Source organism: Lycium barbarum, chromosome 6, assembly GCF_019175385.1.
Source record: "Lycium barbarum isolate Lr01 chromosome 6, ASM1917538v2, whole genome shotgun sequence".
Lineage (NCBI taxonomy): Eukaryota > Viridiplantae > Streptophyta > Magnoliopsida > Solanales > Solanaceae > Lycium > Lycium barbarum.
The window spans coordinates 126476656-126504569 of record NC_083342.1 but is presented as its reverse complement, the minus strand read 5'-3'; the positions used below and the strand labels follow the sequence as shown (position 1 = coordinate 126504569).

The window sequence follows — 27914 nt, the reverse complement described above, 5'->3', positions numbered from 1 at the left end:
AGCTAGGTATTTAAACTTTGTGTATAAGTGGGGGGTGGGGGGGGGGGGTTAAGTTAAAGATACACACACGTTAGTTTTCATCATCACCTCATGTAAACTCGATCAAGTTAATAAATTCGTGTTTGTTCTTTTTTCCTTATTATGTTAATCTCACGATTCGAAATGAGTACTAATGAACCATTCTATCATTAATTTGAAGAAAAAAATCCTGCCAATATGAAGAAATAAAAATAAATAAGGAAAATGATGTGAATCGATGCATTTTTTCATGATTATTTTGAATCAAAATATTCTTTATGAATCCTTACCAATGACATCGCCAGCCTTGAAAGTCTTGCCATTAGGCCAATCATTCATACTGAAACCCCAACCATTAGCGCCACCAGCGGAAAATGTATTTGCATTTGAGATGCTAGTTTGAAGTAAGATGCACAACATCATAGCTAGAGCAACAACGGTGACCTTGTTTCCTCCAGACATTTTGAAAATGCATATTAACTAGATATGCAAAAGAGATTAGAATGAAGGCTCTTAGTGTTGTTGTGCCAATTGAGTATGAATTCAGACCATTATATAGGAAACTTCTTGTGCAATTGAACTCACTATTCATTGGATTTGAGAAAGAAATTAACAATCTTCCAAAAACATAAATCTAGGAAGCTTTTATAGTGAAAAAAAAACTTAAAGAATCTTCATTTTTATAGTGACTCATTAACATTTTACAAAGAAAAAGGAAAAAAGTTGATAAAGTTTCTAGAAAAGAAGTGACTAAATATCACAAAGGGAAAAAAAATTGAGATAGTTTCTAAAAATGCAGAAGTGACAAAGATATCATTTGCATTTTAAGGGTAAATGCAAATCTTTAACTATTGAAGTGAAATAATTCATATTGATGTTGAAGTTTTATACATCTTTTTTATATATATATATATATATATAAAAGCAGGACAAAGGCCCGGTGACGTGGCACTCTTTAGAGCTAAGAAACCTATTTATCTTTTTCCTTCTTTTTTTGATTTTTTTCCCTTTGTTTAAATACAAATTAAATTCTGTTACGTAAAAGCCAATAGGACATGCATCGTTTCGGGAAATAGAGAAAACGCATCATGGCGTTAAAAAAAAATAGAACACATCGTTTACTTTATTGCAGAAATCCCCAAGTTTCTAACTAAACCAATCATTCCGGAACAACAATCGATAATCATACCCTTTCAGTTTCTAACGGAGCATCCTCTATATATAGTAAAAGAAGTCATCCCTCTACATGATAAAATGGTATGCAATTACAAGTATCGACCGTTGAAGCTTTAATACATTAAAAAGAGTTATGAACTTCCCATGCTCATTTTCACTGCCAAAAAAATTTGTGTTACCAATCAAGTAATATAATATTAAGTTAAGTTTTTGTGCGGGGATCGATGTAATATTGTGCCATGACAAGTTCTCTTCGAGTGGACATTCTTTTTCCGATCCTTATGTGTTAAAACATCGATATTCTCTTCTTTTCATTTACTTAAATTTTATCTATCCTTACCAGTTTTTAATACATTTAATGTTTATTAACATAATGATCCAATATTCTCACTTACTAATCTATTGCATAAACATAAACTTTATCCATTCTTTTTCATTTTTCAAGAGTAGTAAAAGGCCTTCTAGATAAATGCAAATGAGAATTTCCCATATCAAATTTTTACTATTGAATACCGAGATCATCTTGAGTTTTCGAGGATGAAGATATTGTTTTAAAACGGAAGAGGCAAGACAATACTTGTGGTTCTTGATGTAATATAATTTCAAAAAAGTTACAAATACAATTCCATACTATGTTGTATATTCTTTTTCATCTTTATGTAAAGTCGCAGCTTTATGTATAAAAGGAACATTGAAGAGGAATTTTATCTTTAAGATATTCGGTTTCCTATGTTTTAGTTAGTTGATCAACAAAGAAGGAAGACAAAAGGTGAAGTGATAGAAATGTTAAATCTGATGTCTAAAATACTTTTTAAATAAACAAATGACTAAAAGGAAAGATAGCTTTAAAAATAAATTACGTTAAAATGTTAAGTTTGATCTATCTAGATCTGAAGTCTAAAATCCTTTTTAGGTAAGCAAATGATTAAATGTTTATTTATTTTAAAAAATCTGCTAATGGAAAACCACTTCATCTAAGTCTATTACTAATAAAAAATATTATAAACTTTATTTGGTCAAATATATAAAATTAATTACTAATGTCTCGGTTGTACCGTGCGAAGCGTGGGTTACTTTACCAGTTGTTTTATAATTTTAAGAGAAAATAGATAATATTTTTCCAAAGTAGTCCGCTTACGCGCATTATGATTTTTCTGTTAATAACTAATCAAGTGTCTTTGCTCAAACACTTTCTTTAGTTTTTCCCCATTTATGTACCAAGAAGTGTTCTTGAGCACTATTCGGGGTGTGATTGTGTGAATAGGGCATTTTGATGAAGCACCTATTCATGCCAATAGTAAATATATTGTGTATTATCATATTAATTTTTTTCTAAAAAATTGTAAAACGTTTTACCTCAAAAATGGAATTAAACCATTAGTGCTTAAGGTTATCCGTAATCACCTTCTACTACCATCATATAACATGGTCTCAATTAGAATATAATTAGTGAAGCAATTTCTTTTAAGTATTACATCTAACAAATCTCATATAATATAGTAACTTGGAACATTATGAAGTTGAACGAAAAAGTCGATACAAATATTTAGCTAATAAATTACTCAACTTGTCTTGGGCATTTTATTTTCCATTATAGTTCAACTCCTACAGTTTTCAAAAAGTAAATAAGCAGTTACGTGTTTGGATAAAAGTGCTTAAAGGATTTTTAGAGATAACGGTAATATTGGAATGAACAAAAAATATAAGGAATAAAAGGGTAAAGTTGTTAGTCAAACCAAAATGGCTTCTAAGCAAAAAAAAAAAAAAATGGGGTTGAGCAACTTCTTGATTTTGGTTATTTTAAGCACCTTTTAACTTAATTTAAACAGTTTTCTATTTTGCCAAACACCCAAATAAGTTAAGAATGGCTTATAAGCTGGTTTGATCAACTTATAAGCCAATCCAAACAGGCTCTTACCAGTGGCGGAGCCAGGATTTTCACCTAGGGGGTTCGAAAATATGAAGAAGTAAATACATGAAGAAGCCAAGGAGATTCAACATCTACTATATATACATAAAAAAAAAAAAAAAAAACTTGTATATACATTGTAATTTTTCATCGAGGGGGTTCAGATGAACCACCTGGAGCCTACCTAGCTCCGGCCCTGGCTCTTACAAGAGAAACTGTTTAATTCTGACTCAAAAGAAAAAATTAAAAACTGAAATAACAAACAGGTTATCTGAAATTCCATGGGTCATTTGCACTTTTCCATATTTTGTGTTGGTCTTTAATTTTTGGTCCTTCAAAGGGGTTGGTCTTTAATTTTTTTCATTCAAATTCGAACTTACGCATCATAATATCCACAAGTTATGTTAGCACCCTTAAAGAACTTATACCCCTATAGGCTAAGTTCTGTTTTGAAGGGCAAAAATTAAAGGCCGACCCATTTGCAGGACAAAAATTAAAGACCGGTCCATTTGAAGGGAAAACCGTGCAATTACTTTCCAGACAGCTAGATCGGGTTAGATAAAGAACCGGATACTATCAGGTCTTTTGGGTCATTTGCACTTTTGTCCCTATTTTGTGTTGGTCTTTAATTTTTGTCCCTCAAGCCAAACAATTTTTTCGCGTAAAAGAAGTTTATATTTTCGCATCATAATATCTCACAAGTTATGCCCGCGCCCTTAAAGAACTTATGCCCCTCTAGGTATAAGTTTGATTTTAAAGGACAAAAATTCAATACGAGCCCATTTAAAGGACAAACCGTGCAATTTCTTCAAGTCTTTTAGCAAATATCCCAACATTATCATTTGGATTGGACCTATGGGCTATGGGAGTTTTCGAGTTTGACAAATATCCCAACTTATTCATGTTATGTGGTATTATGGAAGTCTTGTAGAATTACAAATAACATTTGAGCATTCAATAAGATTGATTTTATTTCTTTTACAGATTAAACTAACACAGTATATTTCTTTAGCAGGTGTTGGATTGTACTCTTTAATTGTATGTTTCACCGTCTATAAGTGAGAAAACATGAATTTCAATAAATTGGACTATTGTATAATGCTGTATTAGTCTAGTCCCATTGTTTTATGTCGTTTCAATGTCGTGACTTGTGAAAAAAAAAAATGACAAAATAATTATGGTAGTTTTTTTTTTTTCCATTCAAGTACTCCACAAGCAAAATACATATATATGGACCATGAAATAAAACATTTTATATTATTGGTACTCTCCAAAGTACAACAATCAAAATGAAATAAGACTACTAAATTTGGTGTAAATTAATTGGCCGTGACAGCAGCCTCGACACCATTAGAGCAATGTTAATTGGCCGTGACAGCAGCCTTGACACCATTAGAGCAATGTGGTCCTATGGTACAAATGAAATACGATGGCCCTTGTGCAAGTGTTACTTTGTCATCTCCTGAATTAAAAACTTGTCCTCCACTACCATCACAAGAGTCATATCCTGCCTTGCTCACTTTCACCACATTGTGCACGCCGGGTGTGTATTTAAACTCTGTATTTTAAGGAAGAAAGACAAAAAAAAAAAAAATACACACAATTAGTTTTTTTTCCTCACCCCATATAATTTTAGATCATTTCATTTTATTACTATCGCCTTTGTCCTCCAACAACAACACCCCCTCCCCTCCCCCCGTTTATGTGGTCAAGAAATAAAAATAAATAAGGAAACTTTTGTGAATGAATGCAATTTTCCATTATTATTTGAGTTAAAAAAGATTAGGAACTTTTACCAATGACATCACCAGTCTTGAAAGTCTTCCCACTAGGTCAACCATTCATGTTGAAACCCCAACCGTTAGCGCCACCAGCAGGAAATGTGTCTGCATTTGAAATGCTGGTTTGGAATAAGATGCACAGAATCATAGCTAGAGCAACAATGGCGACTTTGTTTCCTCCAGACATTTTGAAATGGATATTAACTAGATATGCCAAAGAGATTAGAATGAAGGATCTTAGTGTTGTTGTTCCAATTGAGTAAGAACTTAGACCATTATATAGGGACCTTGTTGTACAGTTGAGCTCATGATTCATTGGATTTGGAAAATCTTTGCTTATTGTCATTATCTGCAATACTTTAATAACCTCCCAAAATCATAATATTTGAAGATTATATGGTAACAAACTTAATGTTTATTTCTATGGTAACTCAATAAAACTTTAACACATATTGGCCCAAATAAATTTTATGAACCGTAGAGTTAGATTAGGGAAATTTAGGTGGGTCAGTTGCACTTTTGCCTCTATGAAATTGGTTCCGGGTTCGAGCCCCTGCTCAGTAAAAAATTTAGAAAAAATCGCTAGACAGAGTTTTGTTACCTTAAGATAGAGGTCTGCATTAAGGCAGTTTTTTTTTATTTTTTCTCAGTTGAAATTTTACAAAACTCTGCCTTAAGGCCTAACTTTTGCCCGAATAGACCTAATTTGGCTACGAAACTCTGCGTTGCTTTTTTTTTTAATTTTTTTATTGAGCCGGGTTTGAACCCCAAATTTCATGGTGTTCGGTGAAGGATAAAAATTAAATACCACCAATTTGAAGGACAAAAATTAAAGACCACCCCTAAATAAGGACATCGTGCAAATTACAACCCAATATAGTTGGGTTTCATTTAAATTCATATAATTGGACCTAATGAATTAATCCAACTATGGCGACCCATAGTATTTTATTGGACCCATATTGTATTGAACATGAATGTAGACCTAAATTTGCCTTAGCTCAATCCAAATAAAATATTAAGTGCTTATACAAAAAAAAAAAAACTATAAAATATAATTCTTTAAATGTGTAAAAGGCTTCACCATCTATATACATTCTTTATGGGCAATTTGCAGGATTGCCCTTCGCCGGAGGTGGTCTTTAATTTTTATGCCTCAAAATGGTGGTCTTTAAATTCTGCCCTTCAGGCAGAATTTGCATAGGCAGAATTAAGGCAGAATTTGCATAGGCAGAAATTCTGCCTATGCCCATGCAAATTCTGCCTATGCCCATGCAAATTCTGCCTTAAGGCCCAAATAGGCAGAATTTGCATGGCAGATTTGCAAAATTCTGCCTGAATTTTGTCACCTCTGCCTCGCGAAAATTGTGCCTTGCTATTTTTTTTTTAATTATTTTTTATTTTTTACTAAGCTAGGGTTTGAACCCACAACCTCAGGGTGTTAGGCGGGGGGCCAATACTTAAAGACCACCAATTTGAAGTGTAATCCGCGCAAAAAAAAAAAAGATTCTTTATCACCTCACTAAGTCACTAGTTACATTTCCCTTAGAGTTTGGATCCGCAAGGCAGAGTTTTGTACCTTAAGGTAGAGGTTTGCATTAAGGCAATTTTTTTATTTTTTTTACTCGGTTGAAATTTTGCAAAACTCTGCTTTAAGGTTTAACGTTTGCCCGAATATGCCTAATTTTGCTACGAACCTCTATTTTGCGATTTTTTTATTTTTTATTTTTTACTGAGCCGGGGTTCGAACCCCAACTCTCATGGTATTAGACGAAGGACAAAAATTAAATACCATCAATTTGAGAGACAAAAATTAAAGACTACTCCCAAATGAGGACAATCGTGCACAACCCAATATAGTTGGGTTTCATTTAAGTAAAATTTTCTCAAAAAGCTACCTTTTAGCTGCTTCTAACAAGCTATAACTACAAGTTCATTATTTACAATTCGTAGCTGGTTTTTTCTATATTTAGGTCCTGGACGCGTCGCATAAATATAGCCAAAATACAAAGTAAATACACGGAACTGTTGAGCAAATAATGCTCTGTTTAAGGGGGGAAAATCTTTTTCAAACTAAACAAAAATCTGTTTTTAATGTTCCATAAATCATGCAAATCTCATTCTCTTCCATATCTAATCACATATCTCATTCAACATCTAATCATTCACATAAAATGTGAATTCAAAAACTCTCTTCATATTTTTTCCCAAAATGTAACTAAAAAAAAAATCTCTTTTTAATGTTCCATAAATCACGCAAAGCTTGATTTGTTTATCAACTGAATTGCATAGTAACAAGTTGAGATTGTCTCCTGATGCTATGACCATCGGTTTTGTGTTCGTTATTAAAAATATTCAATGAAATTACATTATTAAAAATCAAAATGTTCGTTACAAAAACATAATAGTTATTGAGTGCAATAAGCTGATATTGAATATTATTTAGTAACTTTAATAAGATGGGAAAACTTGACTCCATAAAAAAACTTTAATCCCTAAGGGTGGCTTTTGATTCACTGTATTATGATTGTATTTTTTAGTGTATTCTAATTGATCCGTAAGATTTGAATCGTAATGAATATATTTATAATATACTTCACTTGTATTTTGTATGTATTTTAGAAGTATTAAAATTGTTCTTTAATTTTTGAAGTATATTGTACAGAAAAATGGATTTTATGGTTCAATAATGAATTCAAGTGTACCATGAATATATAGAGAAAATGCATAGAACTCTTCATGGTTCATTAATAAAATATAGTGAAAACATGTAGGAAATACAAACTTGATATTGAAATGCACTTTGTAATTTTTTAGCAGTGAGTATACAAGAAAAATATAAATGTAATAAAAACAGAATTCAAATCTACGATTAGACTATACAACAAGAGGGATCATTACCAAAATACATAAAACTTCTTCTAAAATCTTCATAAAAATAATGTCACAACAGTGATGTTATACATAAAAAAAAAGTCGGAGAAAAAAAAACAACTTAAAACATAAATTGTTCTGTCTACAAATCTACTCCTGAACATCTACTAAAATCACTGCATCATAATCAACGGTAGCCTCGACAGGTATTGGTGGTTGCTCGTTATCAATAAATGCATTCAGGGTTGCCTTGTCGATTTGCGTCGTATCTCATACGGAGAAACTTTGCATCAATTTCAGCTGGAATGCGTCAAGATATACTGAAACTTTACATTAACAAAACATGAAAAAATAACAAAATAAAAAATTAACCACAATAAATAACAACACATTCAAGATATACTGAAAATATACTATAGATATAATGCAAATATATCAATGTCAAATGAACTGTGGTTGTCACTACAACAGTGTGTGACTGTGCTGTAAAAATACACTTCAAATACACTGAATATATACTACATAATATACTTTGATAAAAATTAAACACAAATTCAAAATCGCATAAATTTACAAGTAACAAAATTAGGTAGAAAAATATATAACACACAATTAAAAACACAAACTAATTGAAATAATAAAAAATACGACAAAAATATACTTAAAATGTATGCAAAATACAGATCTGGTGAATTGAAAAAACAGGAATTAACTGAAGTTCAAAACACAAACTAATTGAAATAATAAAAAATACGACAAAAATATACTTAAAATATATGCAAAATATAAATCTGGTGAATTGAAAAAACGAGAATTAACTGAAGTTCATCGAAAAATAAGATAAAAATATACTTAAAATGCAAGTAAAATACATATCTGGTGAAGTGAAAATAGGGTCATTAATAAGAAAAAATTCCTCTTGGAGAACATACATTTTTACTCTTGTCCAATAACAAAAACTTCAGATCTGTATTCAAAAATTCCGGTGACCGGCGGCGGAGGGCATCTAGGAACAGTCATGGCAGATAAATGATTTGGTCTTTAATATTTTATGTTCAAATAGGCTGATCTTTTTAATTGCTACAGATCTGACCGTGTCAATAGGCTGGACTTTGTAATTGCTACAAATCTGACCATGCAATTGCTATAAATCTGACCGGAAAAGAGAAGACGACTGACGCCGGAGAAGACGGTGGTCTAAAACGACATGAGGATGAATGATACATGGATCCCTCAAGACAAAAAAAAAAAAAAAAAAAAAAAAAAAAAAAAAAAAAACCTCTAAACTTCCACTGAATACAGGGAAAGATGAAATTTGTGGCTTAGTAAAGCCCAAAAAAAAACAAAGATGATGAGGGAGAACACAAAAATAACAGAGAATCTTACATATTTTAGAAAATAGAGTTGAATTTTGGCTGTAAAAGGTTGAAATTAATGAGCAGTTAATACAGAGTAAAAAAAGGAAGTGAAAGAAATCAGAAACTGATTTGAAAAGCACGAAATTAGGGGAGATGGGAGTTAGAAACGTATATTTAGGAAAAGGGGGGAGAGAGAAAGTGTGCAGCTAAAAAATAGGGGTGTGGGGAGTGGTAAGTTAATTGGTAGAAAAGTGAGTAGCTATAAGTTGTAAAAATATAATATTATAGCTACTAAACTTAATTATTAAAAAGTATAGTTATGTTCAATAAATATGTAACATACTAAGCTATGTCAAGTAAAATTACTCATTTAAATTCATTTAATTGGACTTAACGAATTAATCCAACTATGGCAACCCATAGTATTTTATTGGACCAATATTGTATTGAATATGAATGTAGACCTAAATTTGCCTTAGCTCAATCCAAATAAAATATTAAGTGCTTACGCAATAAAAAAAAAAACTATAAAGTATAATTCTTTAAATGTGTAAAAGGCTTCACCATCTTTGTACATTCTTTATCACCTCACTAAGTCACTAGTTACGTTTGCATTCACCTTTGAAATAGAAAAGCAATTAAGCCACTTTTGTTTCTTTGGTACCACTATCAATTTTCTTCCTTTTCTTTCTGTAATATTTCCTTCATTTTTGTCTTTTCTACTTCTTTGGAATTATATCAATTTTTTTTCCTAGAGATATTTCCATTTACACAAAAAATGAACTTTTCTAAAAAAAAATCTGTCAAACTTGATCAGATTACTATATAATGGTGCAAAATTTTCATTCAAGTGGCATTGCAAAAGTGATATTAGACATTGTCTATTACAAAACCTCCATTCTAATTAATCCCTTCAACATATATCTAGTTAAAAATCCATTCTTAAGAGCCATAAAATGTATAGAGTTGACATGATCAAAATTTTCCTAGCCATAATGTTATGCGTCCAGCTCCAGATCAACATTTCAAATGCAGATACTTTTTCTGTTGGTGGCGCCAATGGTTGGGGCTTTAACATGAATGGATGGCCTAATGGAAAAATTTTCGATGTTGGTGATGTCGTTGGTAAGGAAATCATATGTAATTATAATAAGAAAATGCGTACATTCACTTCATTTTCCTAACCTTTTTTTTTACGTTTTTTTGCTTATATACTTGCATGATTTGTTCAAATTGATTACTATACAATTTACTAGTCATTTAAATTATATTAAACCTTAAAATTAGATACATTTTATTATTAGCACATATGACTTTACACGAAATAGTGATGAAGAAAAATGTGTGAATGTGTGTGTGCATTTTTTTTTTGTTTTGAAAATGCAGAGTTTAAGTATAAAATTGGAATGCACAACGTGGTGATAGTGAACAAAGTTGGATTCAACTCTTGCAATGCTACTGGAGGAGAAGTGCTTAGTTCAGGAGATGATCAAGTATTAGTTCCAAAAGGGACAACCTATTTCATTTGTAGTATCGGAGATCATTGCGCTAATGGTGTCAAGGTTGCCATCATAGGCAAATGATTCGCTCTTAAACTCCATACTTATCAAAAACTGGAAGTTTCATTTTATTCAAACAAATGTAATCGAGAATTAGTATAATTTTTTATTTATTATATAGTCCATATATACCCTTTGTTTGTGGAGTGATTATCATTTCATTTTACTCTGTTACAAGAGTGATGCATGTAAATAGATGGACACCTGTTGATTCAAGTTCTCCATTCGCCACTGCTTGATTGAAGAACTTTTGTATCGATGTAGTTTTCTTAATGGAAGTCCTAACAAATGACTCAAACATTTACGGTAATGTTTGTTTTCAAAGGTTGATGGATTACCGTAAATGTTTGAGTCATTCTCGTGCACTTTTTAAAACATTTACGGTAATGTCGATGCACCATGCTAAAACATTTACGGTGCATCGACAGAGCCATAGTACTGTAGTCAGAAAGCACATCAATTTGACAAACATTGCTTCTTGGCGTGCTCGTTGTTATACCCCATTTTAGCCGGGTTAAATTAGAGTACAACATATTAGAGATTCCTAAATTGCTTTGTTTTAAGGAGTCGCCACCTAATTGATTTTAAAGGTGAATTAGGGCACCTAATTATTAACTAAGGTAAAAATAGCTAAACCTCCGTTAATGGTCTGCTTAATTTGTGATTCTAGGTAAGGGTTCTAGATTATCCTAAAGAGAAGGGATTAGGCATCCTTTAGAATCCGTTAACTACGGTTATCCGGTCAAACTTAGGTTAATTAATTAAGGCTAAAGATGCAAATGTAACATTTAAATTTTAAGAAAATGGCTTGTAAATGTTGCTGATGTTTTAAAGAAAAATATAATAATGCTCTTTGAAATAAAACTTATAAATATTGCTAAGGCTTTAAAAAAAATGATATTTAAAATAAGACTTGTAGAATAAGTTGCATAAAAGGAAACTTCAAATGCTATTTAAAATAAACTTATAAATATTGCTAAGGCTTTAAATAAAAATGCTATTTAAAATAAGACTTGTAGAATAATTTGCATAAAAGGAAAACTTCGAATGCTATTTAAAATAAACTTATAAGTATTGGTAAGGTTTTAAATAATAATGTTATTTAAAATAAGATTAGTAAAATATAATGATTTGCATATAAGTAGAAGTTTTTAAGAGAAGACCTAGCAAATTTAAACTTGGGATAAAATTATATTATATGAATATGGTGATGTAGAAAAATCTAGACTTAAATAGGATGCAAAAGGAGGTGAATTTTCTTTCTCTTTTTATTATTTTTATTTAACTATATTCGGCTTAAAATATGTATAATTGGATAACTTTTGAAAAATTGTTTATAAGATATATTTGAGTTTTATTTGTGTATTAGTGACGTTTTTAATTTTCTAATATGGTAAGAATAAATCATGATTCCTCTAGCTCAAAATATGTAGTCATGCTATTTTTGAAAATCAATTATTCTAATGAAGACAAATACTATAAGTAAAATAAAAGAGGATGAAACTTATGGAATTAATCGTTAATTTTCCTTGAATTAACTACCCGTTACTAAACCCCTTAATTTCACTAAGGTTCATCCAAATTAACAAAGCAACATGTTAGACATACAATACGAACTAAATGCACACAAAAATAAAATAGAGGAATAGACAATTTAAATGGGCTCAGCCCATTTTTTTTTTAAAAGAACTGCTGCAAATCTGTTTCCGCTGTTGGGCTTTGGCCCAGATTCTTATTACTGCTGCAATTCAGTTTTTTTGCTATATGGGCCTGAGCCCAGAATTTTGTTTGCTGTTGTTGGGCCTCGGCCCAGCAGAAATTTTTTACACTGCTGCGGCTGGGCTGGACACGGAGAAGATTTCGTTGGGATTTTAGCCCAACACCGAATATGGAAGAAGAACGAGTCCCTCGGACTCGTATGCGGTGATCATGCAAAAAATGAAAGGAAAAGGATTAGAATATAATCAAAAGAATAAGATCGAACATGTAAAGAAAAAATTTCAAAACAGATCAAAGATTATGTGTATGTTGTGTCTATTTAAGTATATCTCATATATACACATCCATAAAGATGTATAGAAGGTCAATATCGGAAAGCTTTCGCCCCCGTCTTCCCGATGTTGCACAAGTTCCAAGGGATTTCATGAATCCCAGGCATGGCTAACACCGGGGAGGGTTTAAGCTTGATCCATAATGACCCCAATAACCTCCCTATCAACGTATTAATTAAGATATACGGGTTATATACAATATATCATAATCGCGCAATACACTTGCAATGGACAGCCACATAAACAAATAGAGAAGAAAAATGAGGTAGCAACCAATTTTCCCAAAAAATCAACATCATATTCATGAAATTTCCTACAGCATAATGAGGGCATGAATGGAATTTCAGTTCAGATCAGTTTAGTTTACAGTGAGTATTTACTCATCCCAACGGACCTCAGAAAGGGATTTTAAGATCTTTCATGAATACTAAACTAAAGCATCAAACTAAAAAAAAGTTCAGGCAACAAAGGGATTCTTCCGCAATAGCACATTAATATAATGCCACTTTAATTTATCCCTAAAGAACCAGATTTGATTTCAAAGGCACATAAGCAGAGGTCATGTAGAAATCCAACAATTGAAACGAAGATACTCATGATTTAAAACTAAGTTTCTCCAAAGAATTTTAAGCAGATTCAGGTAGCACCCAAAATGGATTAAAAAGGCAAAATAAACCAACTAAAGATAGCAGGTTACTGTAAAGCACACACCAACAGTTAAGTGAGTCGCAGGCAATTAGGGATGATGGATATTCCTTCAACTTTCTTTTAAAAGCAGACTCTCAGATAGCAGTAGCAATGTACTAACCTAAAACAAGGGTTTGATGTAGATGTTCTACACATGAATACTAAAAGGAAGGATAAACTACTCGACCCTGAGAGATCAAATAAATTTCACATGAAACAGGACATATAACTGAAATTAACTAACTTATTCTTTGAAGAACTAACCATCCTCTAAATCAAATACAACTAAAGCCTTGACACTTAGCAAAAACTAATCACACCTGAGGTGTTTGTCTACGCGAAACCCGCCAAAACGCAGATTATAACACACCATGTTCCCACATAGATCAGAACCTTCAGAAAAGTGAAATGATAGGAAGAAACTAATCTGAAACTACAGTGATCATCTATTCACACATGAACACACAAATGGATATTACCCGATCATACATGCTTCAAGCCTTAAGCGTACTTACAATACGATAAATAAGTAGTTTCATCCTTCATTACTGTTCAAACATCATGTGAAATAAGATTCAACCCTCCAAAACATCCTTGGGTAATTCAGTTATATCAAAAGCCAACAAATCCACCAACTGCATACTAAACAAATTATTCATATTATTTTGTGTGAAGCAGGTGATTTAAACTTAATTTGATACTACAGATTTCATAGGTATTTCTTATTCAGAACAGATCTATTCTAACACATATGTAGATACCAAACTACACACACAAATCCCATAGGAGCAGTAAAATAAACTAACACAGGACAAACATTATTTAGCTAACTAACTCGTCACATAAACATTGTTAATCACAAAAATGGCAAAAATTGAGTTAACACGTAGTAACTAAAGAAACAGAAAAATGCAAAAAAAAATAGGAAAGGGGAATTACCTTCTTCGGGTGCAGCGAAGTGAGGCGTCGAATCTCCGAACTACCTCGAAACAACACAAACTCCGAGCTCTCGGGCACTCAGATTCGAACAAATGCCGAAGTAAAAAAAAAAACAGAACAGGATTTAGTGTCTTGAGACGATATCAATAAAATTAAAAACTAGTATCTTTAAAGGGGGACTTGAGCGATTAAACACTTGTATTTGCGGGGTATTCAAAGCTGAAGAACTGTTTTTCAGGGGAAAGGTTTTAGGCGGCTCCCCCAAAAACTTCCGAACTTGTATTTTAGGGGGTACGAGGGGGATTTTAGGGCGGCTCCCGAACTTGTCCCTAAACGAACCTAGAAACGATTATTTATAGGGGGAAACCTAGGGTTTGAAAACTAAAAATTGAACGGGATTTGATTCAAATCAACGTTCAGATTTCAAATACCCGATCAGAAAAAGAAAGAAAATGGACAAAATTCATTAAGACTTCGTACCCAAAAAATGAAAAAGCAACTGAGAGAGCAAAGATTTGGACCTACAAGCGGACAAGAGCTGATTAAAGCTTGAAATCGGAACAAAAACAAGAAAGGGGATGAACGCCTCTTCAACGTTGAACTTATGACAGAGCATTAATTATCCTTTCCTTAAATCGACCACGCATGGTCTGTGAAGGTGAAAGACGACTGTGTAATCGCCTCTTTGGTTGAGGAGAGAGAGAGACGAAAGGGAAGAGAGAGAGAAGCGTGGGGGATGCGGCGCATGAGTGAAAAAGAAAGAACCCTAGTGTTCATTTGTTGAGTGCACGGGTCGGGTCTGATTTAGTGGGTTAGTGGGCTGGCGGATTAAAAGATTGGGCTGGGTCGTTTTGGGCCAATCCGAAAAGATTGGGTTGATAAATTAAAACATGGGCTGGGATGGCCTGGTCCGAAAATAATTATAAGTTGATTGGGCTCGGATTTGGGTTCCAAATAAAAAGGCCCTTTTCAATTAATTAGATATTAACGTGTGCCAAAAATATTATATAATATAAAGTATGTATTTATCAGTGCTCGGATAAGAAAAATAAAATAATATGACGTCGTGATGGTCGTGCGATAATATCAGTAAATAAATGTTATTATTTAGCTGTGCAAAATAGATGCGATGCGTGTGCATAAGATGGTAAAAAAAATGTTGAAATGATTATAATGCGAATTATGATAATACTGGTAATAATAATAATACCAAAAGATAATAATAATAATAATAATAATAATAATAATAATAATAATGGTAGTAGTAACGATAATAAAGTAAAAATAATAACAGTAGTGACCACCATAGGATAATGAAACGCCGGTATTAATAAAAGCTAATAATCATAGTAAAATTTAAGTAATTATTTTATTTTATTTTTTAAAGTTGCCAAAAATATTAGAAGCGTAAACAGATATTTTAGAGGAGAGGCGGGACAAAATTGGGTGTCAACACTCGTTAGATACTGGAGCAGTGCCTATAATAGGTGAAGGCTCGAACACCAACTTTGACATTTTTTTTCGATAAATATTTAAGTGAGCGTTTATTGTTAAAAATTTGTTCCAAATAGAACCCTCAACCTCTTCTTACTCATAATAAGACTAAAATAGACCAATGAGCCAAGGGTCTTCGGTGTTTACAAAATTGATAATAAATGTAATACTTTATAGCTCGTTGATACTACTTATGCAAAATATTGGGTATATTGCTGTTCAAAGTAGTATGACACCCGAAACTTCTAAATTTACCTTAATAATATACAACAATGCGATTCAACTATTCTTTTATTACATACATGTCGGTATACAACTATACATTTGTTTGCACTTAATGAGGTTTTGAATCTGAATTATTCAGAGCTCAGCCCATTAAATTCATTTGTTTTTTTCTTCTTAAAATCACTTAATGCGTCTGAATGTGTCTGATCGAATCAGATCCACAATCAAGTCTGAAAAGTATTCAGACACAAACTACTCTTTTTATTTATTCACGCTCTATCTCTTTCCTCTCCCAATGTATACCAATTCAACGAAAATTCTCTACAAGCAAGACTGCAACTATCAACCAAGCAAAAACTTAGGAGCCGTTTGGACATGCAATTTGGATTTCTCAAGTTGCAGTTTTTTTATAAACATAAAAACCCCACAAGTTGTGAAAATCATCAAAAATTTCCCAATTCTCATACAATCTTACCAAATGAGTAAATCATAGTTCATAATAAAAATAATACGCTACCAGAATGCTTTTCTAAAGAATACAACATCAATTGATCAAACTTTAGTTCAATAAAAAGGAAAATTTAACATGAATAGTAATGGAACTACTCTTTAATATAATCCTCCCACATGGTAAACATGATTAGTAAATATATTTTACCAACTTGCAGATTAATATTTAATACAAGTGGTTGATAAACATGATTGGTAAATATATCTACCAACGTATGAGTCTTTTTTTACAAAATATAAACGTATGGGTCAAGTTTTACATTTATATTTTTTGAAATCATGATTTCAAATCCCAAATCATACAATCTTACCAAATGAGTAAATCATAGTTCATAATAAAATTAATACGCTACCAGAAGGCTTTTCTAAAGAATACAACATCAATTGATGAAACTTTAGTTCAATAAAAAGGAAAATTTAACATGAATAGTAATGGAACTACTCTTTAATATAGTCCTCCCACATCATAAACATGATTGGTAAATATATTTTACCAACTTGCAGATTAATATTTAATACAGATGATTGATAAACATGATTGGTAAATATATCTACCAACTTGTGGGTTTTTTTTTACAAAATATAAACGTATGGGTCAAATTTTATATTTATATTTTTTGAAATCATGATTTCAAATCCCAAATCATGCCTTTTTGTATGATTTGGGATTTCATCTCATGAGATGAAATCAGAGATGAAATCGAATGTCCAAACGTTGATTTCATATGCCTACTTAATTTTTTTCTTCAGTATAAAATTAATTTCTTTACTTTATTTCTCCTTCTATTCATTTTTATTAATTAACTGTGACCTTTTTTCTCTTTCCTGTGTTTCTATTTTCATAAAAACTTCATAAATCGAATCTTTTTGCTTTCAGAATTTACTTGGATTATCATATGTTTATCATCACAATATTTTCGGGGCAAAATACATCAAAACACCCCTGAACTATACCCGAAATGTCGAAATCACACTTAAACTATACGAGCAACCTATTACACACCTTAACTTCTTAAAACTGAATTAAATTACCCCTCGACAGACCAAAACTCAGGCGCGTATTTGTCCACATTTTTTAGCGTATTGGAGCTGTAAAAAGGACCATTATAATTTAAAAAAAAATGGAAAATAACTTGCTAAAACCTAATTAATAATACGGTTCAAAACCATTTTCACCCACCCCACATTTACTTCACCCACCCACATTTACCCATACCCGTTTAGAACCCTAAGGCCAGCAACTTCCCTAAATTTGCTGAAGAACACGCCCAAATCGGAGCTCAGGACCAGTTGTTTTTGAATCAAAGGTAACTAAATTCAACTTTATTTAGCTTGTTCTACTGTATTTCGCTCGGATTCACCCCTTTTTTTTTGTTGCATTTGTCTGTACTCTTTCATTTCGTATAGAGCACTTGTTACGTTGATTTTTTTTTTGTTCTCTTTTCTGTTAAAGATTGTTATACAATGGCTAAAATAGGCTTAAGTAAGTTTTGTAAGCAAGAGGATGATCATGAGTTGAAGGATGTGCGATTCAAACATGGATTTCTTTTGTCATTGTTGACTTCTTGGACCCCAAGGAACCCTGGTAGAAGATATTGGAGTTGTCCATATTATGGTGTAAGTGAATTTTATTTCAAAAATTGAACTTTGAAGAAGTGAATTTGCCTTTCAAATATTGAACTTTGAAGAGTTGAAAGACTAATTTTTTTATTGATTTTATTACATTTTAGGGTGCTAGATCATGTGATTTTTATCTTTGGAAGGATGCTGACATTGATCCAAGATCCAAATTTGTTATTCCTAAATTGGTGAACTTGAAGCATCATTGGAGGCTTTTGGAAAAGATGATTACAAGCCTTCTCCGTCAAAATTGATATGAACAACATAGAAATTCAACTAGAAAATTTTGAAGACATTAAGAAGATGAAGGAAAAAGAGAAGAAGTGGAAGAGCAAGTTGGCTAAGTCCAAGAAAAGGGAGAAAGTTCTTTTGATTTCGTTATTGTGTATTTGTATTGTAGTAGTAAGTTTTCTATTTCAAAACTTTTTTTTTAGAGGTGTTTCAATGAAGTTGCGCTAAGCTCTTGTTGTAGTTTGGCATGTCGTTAGCGGGATTGCACTTGTTAGTGTTGTAAACAACTTGTTAGTGTTGGCATTTTGTGAAATGAAATGGCAATGTTGGCTGTAATGTTGTTGTTGTGCAATTCTTAGTCTTGTGCAATTGCTTTGCAAAATTAGTAAGTATAAGACATAAAACAGTGACAAAATTTCATTTAACATTGAAAGAACTTTCATTAATCGAAGGCATAAAACATGAAAAGAAATAAAGAGACATATTCTATAATTACAATCTCCGGTGCCTTCTTATTAACGAAGAAGCATATGCGCCCACTGACCTCGCAAGCTTGAAATTCCAAAACATTTCCTCTTTGCAGTCCGTTGTCATCAACAAACGCCTTCCATCCTTGGCAAAGACGCTTATATGCACTCACTTTATATTGCATATAGTAGGCGTGAGCATTGTGAAGAACAACCGCTTCACGGTCATGGTTTGGAAGGAATTGGAAAGTATGGGAAGGAAATATGAAGTCATCCTTGTCAACGTATGATTTTGTTAACTTCTTCTCAAATGTTGTTAGGATGGTAGTCATTTTTGGTTTGAGGGGTTGTAATGACAATTATGGTTTGAGGGGTTGCAATGAGAATTAGTGGAAGAAGTATGATTTAATAAGAACGCAGATTTGGGTGAAGCATTAACCACCAACCACCTCACTTAAAGAAGCCAAAGGAAATGGTCAAAATCTTGAATTCTGAAAACAGATTACAATGACTTCAAAAAGTGTACCAAGACTTGACCAAAACTGAACAAAATCAGTGTCATTCAACCCAACAATTAAGGCTAACAAAACTGCCAACGATAAAACCAAACAAAACAGCTTAGAACTAATGTTAAATGCAGTCACAGCTGCATACCCATTGATCAAAAGAGAGTGACTTTACATAGACAAGAACTAACGTTAAAGTGCAGTCACAGCTGCCCAAAACAAACTTAAATGCAGTCATATCTACCAAACCACTACATATAGTTAAGGCAAAATACATCAAATCACAACTTAAACTGTACCCAAAATATAGATTTGATGTATTTTGCCTGTAGTTAACCCCAACCAAATGCAGTCACAACTGCCTAAACAAAGTATTTAAAAAACTACATAAACAAATTCACAAAGCAGTCACAGCTGCCAAAAACAGTCAGTAAAGCTAGAATGGTCAAATTCACAAGGCAGTGGTGCTGCCTTGGCTCATTTGTACAGCTTTAGTCCTGGTTTGACTCTTCTTTTTGTTCCTTCCTTGTTGAAGCTGCCTGGAGGTCATAGCTTGTCTTCCTTGCCATTTCACACCACCACTTGCTTTGTGTTGCAGTTCACCAGTGAGAACTGCACTAGATTTGATGCTTCAAACCCTTTCACTTGGCAATCCAGGCTGCTCAAATGAATAGAACTACTTGTTAGTGGTACTTAGTAGCAACCATCTTTGGCCTTTTAGTAGCAACACTCTACAAATTATACCAAAATATTAGCAACTAGTTCAACACTGAACTGTACATGAAGTATGTGAAATTATTTACCTTTTCAGTTGATCCCTTTGGCATGCCCCTTCCTCTACCAGTTGGAGCTGGTGCCTTTCTTGGGCCAGAACCTGAACTTGAGCTAGCAGAAGCACTTGCAGTTGCACTTGGGCCAGCACTTGCAATTGAAATTAGGCCAGCAGAAGCACTTGCACTTGGGCCAGCAGTTGTAGGATCTCTAAGACATTTCCTTTTATTATGACATGGGGTATGACACTTACTGCAAGTCATTTCAACCCCCCTTTTGGAGAGTTTTCCTATTTTTTGGGGTTCACTTGCCTCTTTCCTCCTAAGAGTCTTAGGCCTGCCTGGCATCTTCCTCACTCCAGGTGGTATAACAGTAGGATTTGTGGATGGTGGCCACATCTTCAAGTTCAGAACTGGTTGAATAAAGTAGCTATATGTCTTCATATAGGTATCTCTAGAATACCACTGAGAAATGTAATCCATTGGGTTCAACCTCTTGTGGTGAAGAGCAGCAATTGCATGAGGACATGGGATGCCTTTCAACATCCATGCTCTATAAGAACAAGTTTATCTAGGCAGATCCACAACATGTCTAAAATGACCTTCAAGAACCTCATACCCTGTATCAGAATTCCATTCAATACTACATTTCATAGACTTTGCAGTATGCTCTGTCAGAACTTTCAATGCCATTGAGAAAAGTCATGAATCCAACTGTCACAAAACTCCCTCATATGTCCTACTCTCTTCATCATTTTGACTCTTATTTCTTCAAGCATAGTTATTACAGTCTTGTGCCTTGCAGCCAGTATCCAAGAGTTGAAACATTCAGCCATGTTGTTGTCTATAATATCACACTTTGTGGTATATTTCATGTAAACCTTGCTCCACCTTTCAGGGTTGTAGTACATCAATTTATCAAGACATTCTTCTCCCAAAAGTTTCACGTAGTCTAAGTTCTCATTCAGCTGAGACTCAAAAGTTGACTTTGCACACCTCCAGAAGCAATTCTTCCTCTCAAGGCCTCTGTATTTTTGGGACCAATTGGCTAAAACATGCTTAGCACACATTCTATGTTCAACATTGGGCAGCTGCTCTTTTATGGCACTTTCAAGACCCTGTGAGGAATAAAAAACAGGCAGTTAGTAAAGTAAAAGAACATTAGGGTAAAGAGTTATGAAATGGAGTGAATTCAACACTTAAATCTTACATTCTGCATATCTGTTATAACAATAATGTCTCTCCCATCTCCCAGCTGAAGATCTTCCTTTAAAATTCTAATAAACCAAGTCCAATTGTGCTTGTTCTCAACCTCAACTACTGCCCAGGCCAGTGGCATCATCTGATTGTTTCCATCTTTACAAACAACAACAAGTAGTTGACCTTTTGAGATTCCCTTTAAAAAGCAACCATCCAAACCAATGCACTTCCTACAACCAGCTAAGTATGACTTCTTCATTGCATCAAAACATATGTAGAATCCTTTAAACATTTTTTTCCACCTTCAAATGTCTCATTACTAAGCCTAACTACACATGTACTACCTGGATTTGATCTTAACAACTCATCCCTATAATCTAAAATCCTCCCAAACTCCAAAACATGGTCACCCATCAACTCAGCTAAAACTTTGTTTCTTGCTCTTCTACACACAGTTCTACCAACATAAAGATCCAACTCCTTCTTAATGAGCTGCTGAAACTCAAAAATCCAAATGTTTGGTTGTTCCTTTATTCTCTCATTACAGTGACTAGATAAGAATTTGGTATTGCAAAGCTTGTTTCTATTGGTAGGGTCACACATGTGAATTGGATTATAGGTCTTCACCACAAAGTTGTTAGTCCTAGAGTCAAGACTACCAAATAAAAGCCAAGGACAACCCTTTACACACCTAACCTTTACCCTTGTAGGTTCATTAATACATTTTTCAATGGCAACATGCTCATGGACTGCATACTTGGTAACTGCAGTTCTAAATTCATTAACACTTTCAAATTGGAGGCCTGTTTCCCACACTATTTTCTTGGAGGTTTTATCAAACACAACTCTGTTTGTCACCTTCCTTCTTTTTGCTTTTACTCTCTGTTCAACTACTCCTTCATCGTCATCAGATATGTCATCTGGATCAGTCTCAAAACTGGCAGCTTCATCTGAGGGGTAATAAGGCTCATCACCAGCCAACTTACCTTCCATGGTGTCTCTATTAGCACCTTCAGATTCATCATACCCCACATCTGGCCCTTTTGGTCCTGAACCTAACTTAACATGTTCAGGAACAGGAGCTCTTTCACCCCTCTTCCTTCTTTTTCTTTTTGCAGCTCTCTCTTCCTCCCTAAAATCCCTTAGCTCCTCATCTACATCACTCTCACTATGTACTTCTCCTTCATCAAACAATCCATCTAGGTATGAATCTAAATCACTACCAGTTTCAGAAAAATCAGGGACAGCCCTAGTTTGTGAAGATTCAGCAGTGGTATGAGGGGCAGGAATAGATTCATTAGTAGTAGTAGTAGGGGCAGGATTTGATGCAGCAGCAGTAGTGCTAGGGGCGGGATTTGGTTCAGTAGTAGTATTAGGGGCAGGATTTGATGCAGTAGCAGTAGTATTAGAAGCAAGATTTGATTCAGTATTGTCAACAGTTGGAGGAGTACAAGGGACAGAACTTGGAGATTTAGGTTGGAAAGGGGCAGTATTTTGAGTTGGTTCAAAAGGAGGTTCATTGAATGGCTCTAAATCAACATCAAATGCATCAAAAGATGGAACACCACTACCCCCAATGTCTTGACCAGTCACTTTATCAAAAGAAACATCACTTTCCCCCTCCACATGGGTTACATATTCTAATAAGGGTGGGACCACTAGGGGCTCTTCAACCATGTGACAGACAAAAGCCTCCAAAATATCCCCATCCCCCAAACATGCAGCAACTCGGGTTGTATCCCTATCACATTTGATTTCTACCAATACCACACTATCGGCAAATTTAACATAAATGGTGCATTTACCAGGGTCATACCCTAATTATTTCACATAATCAAGCAATTCAAAGTAACAAAACCTATCTAAATCCATACGTGTAAATTCAGTTACTTGTCCACCAACGTAGGGTTTTTTGTCAGTCGTTAAATTACCACCACGGTAAAATCGCAAAGTAATCAGTTCATAAGACATATTTCGACCTGAAAACAGTACAAATACTTCAATTTCACAGTCAATGAAATACACAACAACCAAATCGACATTTACATATTCAAGCATTTACCCAGTCATTTACACTGTAAATTTGCAGAAAAATTAAAGACGCAAAAAAAACTCTAGTTCTAATCGCCCAATACAGAAACAAAATGAGACAATGGACTAGCCTTTTAGTAACACAGCTGATTTTTGTCCTCCAAACGTCAACAAAAAAGCCAACTTGGAATCGTCCAAGTTCAAACAATCACCAACACTTCGATTATAGGTTTACGGTGAAGAAAAACTAAAAAACTCTATGAAATCCGACAATATTGAGCAGGTAAACTATAAAAATATATGATTTAGGACGAATATTGAACGATTTGTTGTTTGTGATGTCGTTTGGTTTTCTACGATTTGAGCGTCTGATGTGTGTGGGTTTGGGTGGGTTAGGGTGATTTGAAACGGGTTTGGGGGTGTTAAAATGGGTATGGGGGGTTAAAAATGGGTTTGGGTATTAAAATGGATTAATTATGTTAAATATATTATAATGACGTGATTATAAATAAATCAGTTCATTTAATATGTGGCTTCATCCAGGGGCAAGTGTTGCCCACGACATTCACTGATTGGGGGTTTTGGTCTGTCGAGGGGTAATTTAATTCAGTTTTAACAAGTTAAGGTGTGTAATAGGTCGCTCGTATACTTTAGGTGTGATATCGACATTTCGGGTATAGTTCAGGGGTGTTTTGATGTATTTTGCCTATTTTCGGGCACTAAAAGTCAAAAGGAAATGGGTATCGTAGGATTGGAATTTCCGTCCTAATTCAATTTTCTTGAATGTTAATCTCAGTTTAAAAACATCCTAGGTGTTTTCCTATGTAATAATTGAAACCTGTCACTTTTGAGGATGACTTTCGAAAAACTATCCAATGTTGAAAGCTTTTTGCAGTTGCATCCTAAAAGCTTTATCAAGCTAGTACTATGATGAACTAGCCATAGTTGAAAGCTTTATCTAGTACTATAATTTTATTTTGTTTAAATTGAGATTTTATCCAATATATTATTGATATAATATTTAATTTGTTTGAATCTTTAACAAATAATGATTTTATATTGTCTGATTATTATTTTTTGAATATTTTCATGTTATGATGTTTAATTACTATTTTGTTTGAATCATATGTTTATTATGTTTAGATATGAATAAAATATATACATTCAGCTATTGAAAAAACAAACAGTCTTAATTATTCAATGTTCAAATTTAGAGACAACATCTTAATCATTCAGATGTGCATTCAGATTCAGATGTTTTAATCTTAATGGAAACAAATGCCCCTCTAGCTAGTACCGCTATAAAATGCCACAAAGTTGTAACAAAAGCACTAAGCTAAGTTCAAGTCTTTGAATTAAACCTATTAAAATACCACCCCCACTCTACTATACAATTTCTATTAAGAGAGTAATTTGTTCAACAAAAATATGTTAGGAAAACAAGTTTTTGCAATTTTTCCGGTCATTATTATGGTGTTATTTAGCATCCAAATAACTATTACAACACATAGTTACGTCGTTGGAGATAGTGTTGGTTGGACATTCGGTGTTAGCAGCTGGGCTAATGAGAGGAAATTCGATGCTGGCGATTTGCTTTGTATGAAACTAGTAGTACCATTATTATGCCTTTTTCTAATTTTTCAAATTTTTGTTTATCAATTTAAGGAGAAGAAATTTTCACCTTTTCAGATGTCAAAGTAATGTTGTTGTCAGGATCATTTTTTTAGTAGAACTTTATGTATTTAATGCTTTATGACTTTAACAACTATTTTTACTTTTTGCAGTATTCAAATATCATAAAGGCGTTCACAATGTGATGATAGTGAACAAAGCGAACTACGATAATTGTAATGCTATAGGAAAAACACTTAGTTCGGGCAATGATAGTGTAACCCTTGGCAAGGTTCCAAACTACTTCATTTGTGGTATTGATGGTCATTGTAATGATGGCCTAAAGATGGAAGCTATTGCTCATTAAATAAATAATAAAGTATTTGTAGCTTTCTTCCCATCAGTTATCTCTTAATTTCTATGTTTGAGAGGAGGAAATGTAAGAATTAAGTGACAAATGAATAAATGATTAGATCATATTTTCGACATATAACATGAAGCCATATTTTATATTAGTAGTGATAAATGTATGTTTTCTCTGGAATTGTTAGAATGGCTTTATTTAGGCAACTCCTATTTGAAGTTGTTGAAGAAAGATGTCACTTTGTAGATGAAATTTTTCTCTTATTTGATTGCCTTACTTAAGCCACGTCAAAATAAACATGTGACAAATCGTACTTCATTGGGTGCAAATATCAATATGACGCTTGGATGAATTTGATTAGCCATTAATTTGACCGAACGTTGTACTTTATGTAGATTTAACCCACTTATACGGTTATGTGAGGTCTTAAATATGTGAGCCCAAAAGTCAAACTCTTCACCGTGCAAGTAGATTTCATGAAATCTAATATTGAATGCCAAAAAGAAGATGATCGATAAAATCTAGAGATATGAACATCAGCATTAATTGCGCAACCTAGCTAGTGCCATTATAAAACGCCACAAAGTTGTAACTCACTGCATTCAGCTAAGTTCAAGTCTTTGAATTACATCTTTTTAAATTCCAGCCCCCCTCTCAACTATGGAGATTTCAGGGAAATTAGAAGGATCTGCAATTTTTTTGGTTATATTGATGGTGTTATTTATTACTAGTCAAATAACAAATGCAGCAACTACGTACAACGTTGGAGATAGTGATGGTTGGACATTGGGTGTTAGCAACTGGCCTAATGGCAAGAATTTCAAAGCTGGTGATGTGCTTGGTATGAAATTAGTTCCATCTTTTTGCCTTTTTTTCAATTTTCTTTTAATTTGTTGTTATCAATTTAAGGAGAAGAAATTTTCACTTTTTAAGTTGTCAAAAGGAGTTTTGTTGTCGGAATCTTTTTTGTTTGAAATTAATTTAAATCGTGTAATTACTTATTTATTAAAACGAGATAGTTAGAACCTGTTTGGATATGATTTTTTTTTCCTTTTAAAAAGAGTTTCAAAACATTGTTTGGTTATACGTTGGACTAATTTTTGAAGAAAAGGAATTGAAGATGAGTTTTAAGTTTGAAAAGTGATTTTTACCAGCTTTTCAAGTGAACTTTCTTTTTTACCCTGATCATTGAAGTTCTTTTTTTTTTTTTTCAAGTTAAATGCATGTCAAAACACAACCTCGATTTCCAAATTAAATACCATTTTACAAATACTATTTTTTTCTTTCAAATATTACGTTTTAATGTTCAAACATCTACTTTATATGTCAAAAAAGAGCGTAATTGTTTATGTCAAATTTAGCGGGAGCTAAATGTAGTATTTAATACTTCATGACTTTAATAACCTTTTTTATTTATTTTTTGCAGTATTTAAATATCCAAAAGGTGTTCACAATGTGGTGATAGTGAACAAAGCGAACTACCATAATTGTAATGGTTCTGGAAAAACATTGACTTCTGGGAATGATAGAGTAACCCTTAAAAAGGGAGATGCCTACTTTATTTGTGGTATTGCTGGTCATTGTGATGGTGGCCAAAAGATTGCAGTCACTGCTAATTAGATAAATAATTATCGCTTTCTTCCAATCGTTTTGATCTATCTCTTCGTTTCTATATTTGAGAGGAAAAAATGTAACAAGTAACAAATGATTGGATCATAATTTCGATCTTATAACATGAAGTCGTATTTTAGTAGTGATGTTTAATTTGGTTATTGCAATACTTAAAGTTTGAACATATTTCAGTTAAATTAAATGCTTAGCCTTTTGGTATTGGGAAGATCTCTTCGTATTTTCAATCGAGTAAAGAATCGTCAGGCAACAATTTATATTAGTCTCGTGGAAAAAATTCTCGTGGATACTAAAAGACCAAGATTTCATCTTTTAATATTATTTACTACTTTCTTTGATTTTACAATTCGTTATCAGCACGAGAAAAATAAATGCTTTGCCTTTTGGTACTGGGAAGATCTCTTCATACTTTCAATTGAGAAAAGAATCGTCTGGCAACAATTTATATTAATCTTGTGGAAAACATTCTATATTAATCTCGTGGATATATGGCGAACTTAAGAAAGTTTTGTGATAAAAAATGTACTCTCTTTTGGAATTGTTACAATACCTTTATTTAGATATGTAACTCCTATTTATAATTTCAGAAAGGTATGTAAATACGTACTTGTATTGGATGTTTACATCAAACCATGTAACTTACTGTTGATAAGTGATTTAATGAGGTGAGAGTGCATCTTAATTAACCACGGTTAAGCGCTAAAAATTTATGTGCAAACATATATCATGCATCCATAGGTCTGATGTAAACAATTGGTGCGGGAAGTTTTTATCAATGTACTTGGTAGATGAATTGTTCCTCTTCATTTTGATAGCCTTAGTTAAGTTGCTACCCCAATCAAGATGTTTATGTGATGAATAGTATTCCCACTATCTCAATCTATGTGATACTTTTCGCTTCTCA

The 27914-nt window shown here is 33.1% G+C and overlaps 3 protein-coding genes and 1 pseudogene across 3 annotated transcripts; 3 read left to right on the top strand and 1 right to left on the bottom strand.

Moving 5' to 3' along the window:
* Positions 1 to 4267: 4267 nt before the first annotated feature.
* Positions 4268 to 5154, bottom strand: LOC132600155 (chemocyanin-like; annotated as a pseudogene).
* A 4877-nt stretch (positions 5155 to 10031) lies between these two features.
* On the top strand, positions 10032 to 10699 carry LOC132644602 (basic blue protein-like). The gene is made up of 2 exons (XM_060361205.1): positions 10032 to 10241; positions 10503 to 10699. Exons 1-2 carry the CDS (start codon positions 10073 to 10075, stop codon positions 10697 to 10699), a joined length of 366 nt encoding a protein of 121 aa, XP_060217188.1. The 5' UTR covers positions 10032 to 10072.
* A 14047-nt stretch (positions 10700 to 24746) lies between these two features.
* LOC132600154 (basic blue protein-like) lies at positions 24747 to 25654 on the top strand. Its single transcript, XM_060313255.1, has 2 exons — positions 24747 to 25003; positions 25191 to 25654. The coding sequence occupies exons 1-2, from the start codon at positions 24835 to 24837 to the stop codon at positions 25382 to 25384; spliced, it is 363 nt and encodes a 120-aa protein (XP_060169238.1). The 5' UTR covers positions 24747 to 24834; the 3' UTR covers positions 25385 to 25654.
* A 316-nt stretch (positions 25655 to 25970) lies between these two features.
* Positions 25971 to 27145, top strand: LOC132600153 (basic blue protein-like). The gene is made up of 2 exons (XM_060313254.1): positions 25971 to 26222; positions 26808 to 27145. The coding sequence occupies exons 1-2, from the start codon at positions 26042 to 26044 to the stop codon at positions 26999 to 27001; spliced, it is 375 nt and encodes a 124-aa protein (XP_060169237.1). The 5' UTR covers positions 25971 to 26041; the 3' UTR covers positions 27002 to 27145.
* The last annotated feature ends 769 nt before the right edge of the window (positions 27146 to 27914 follow it).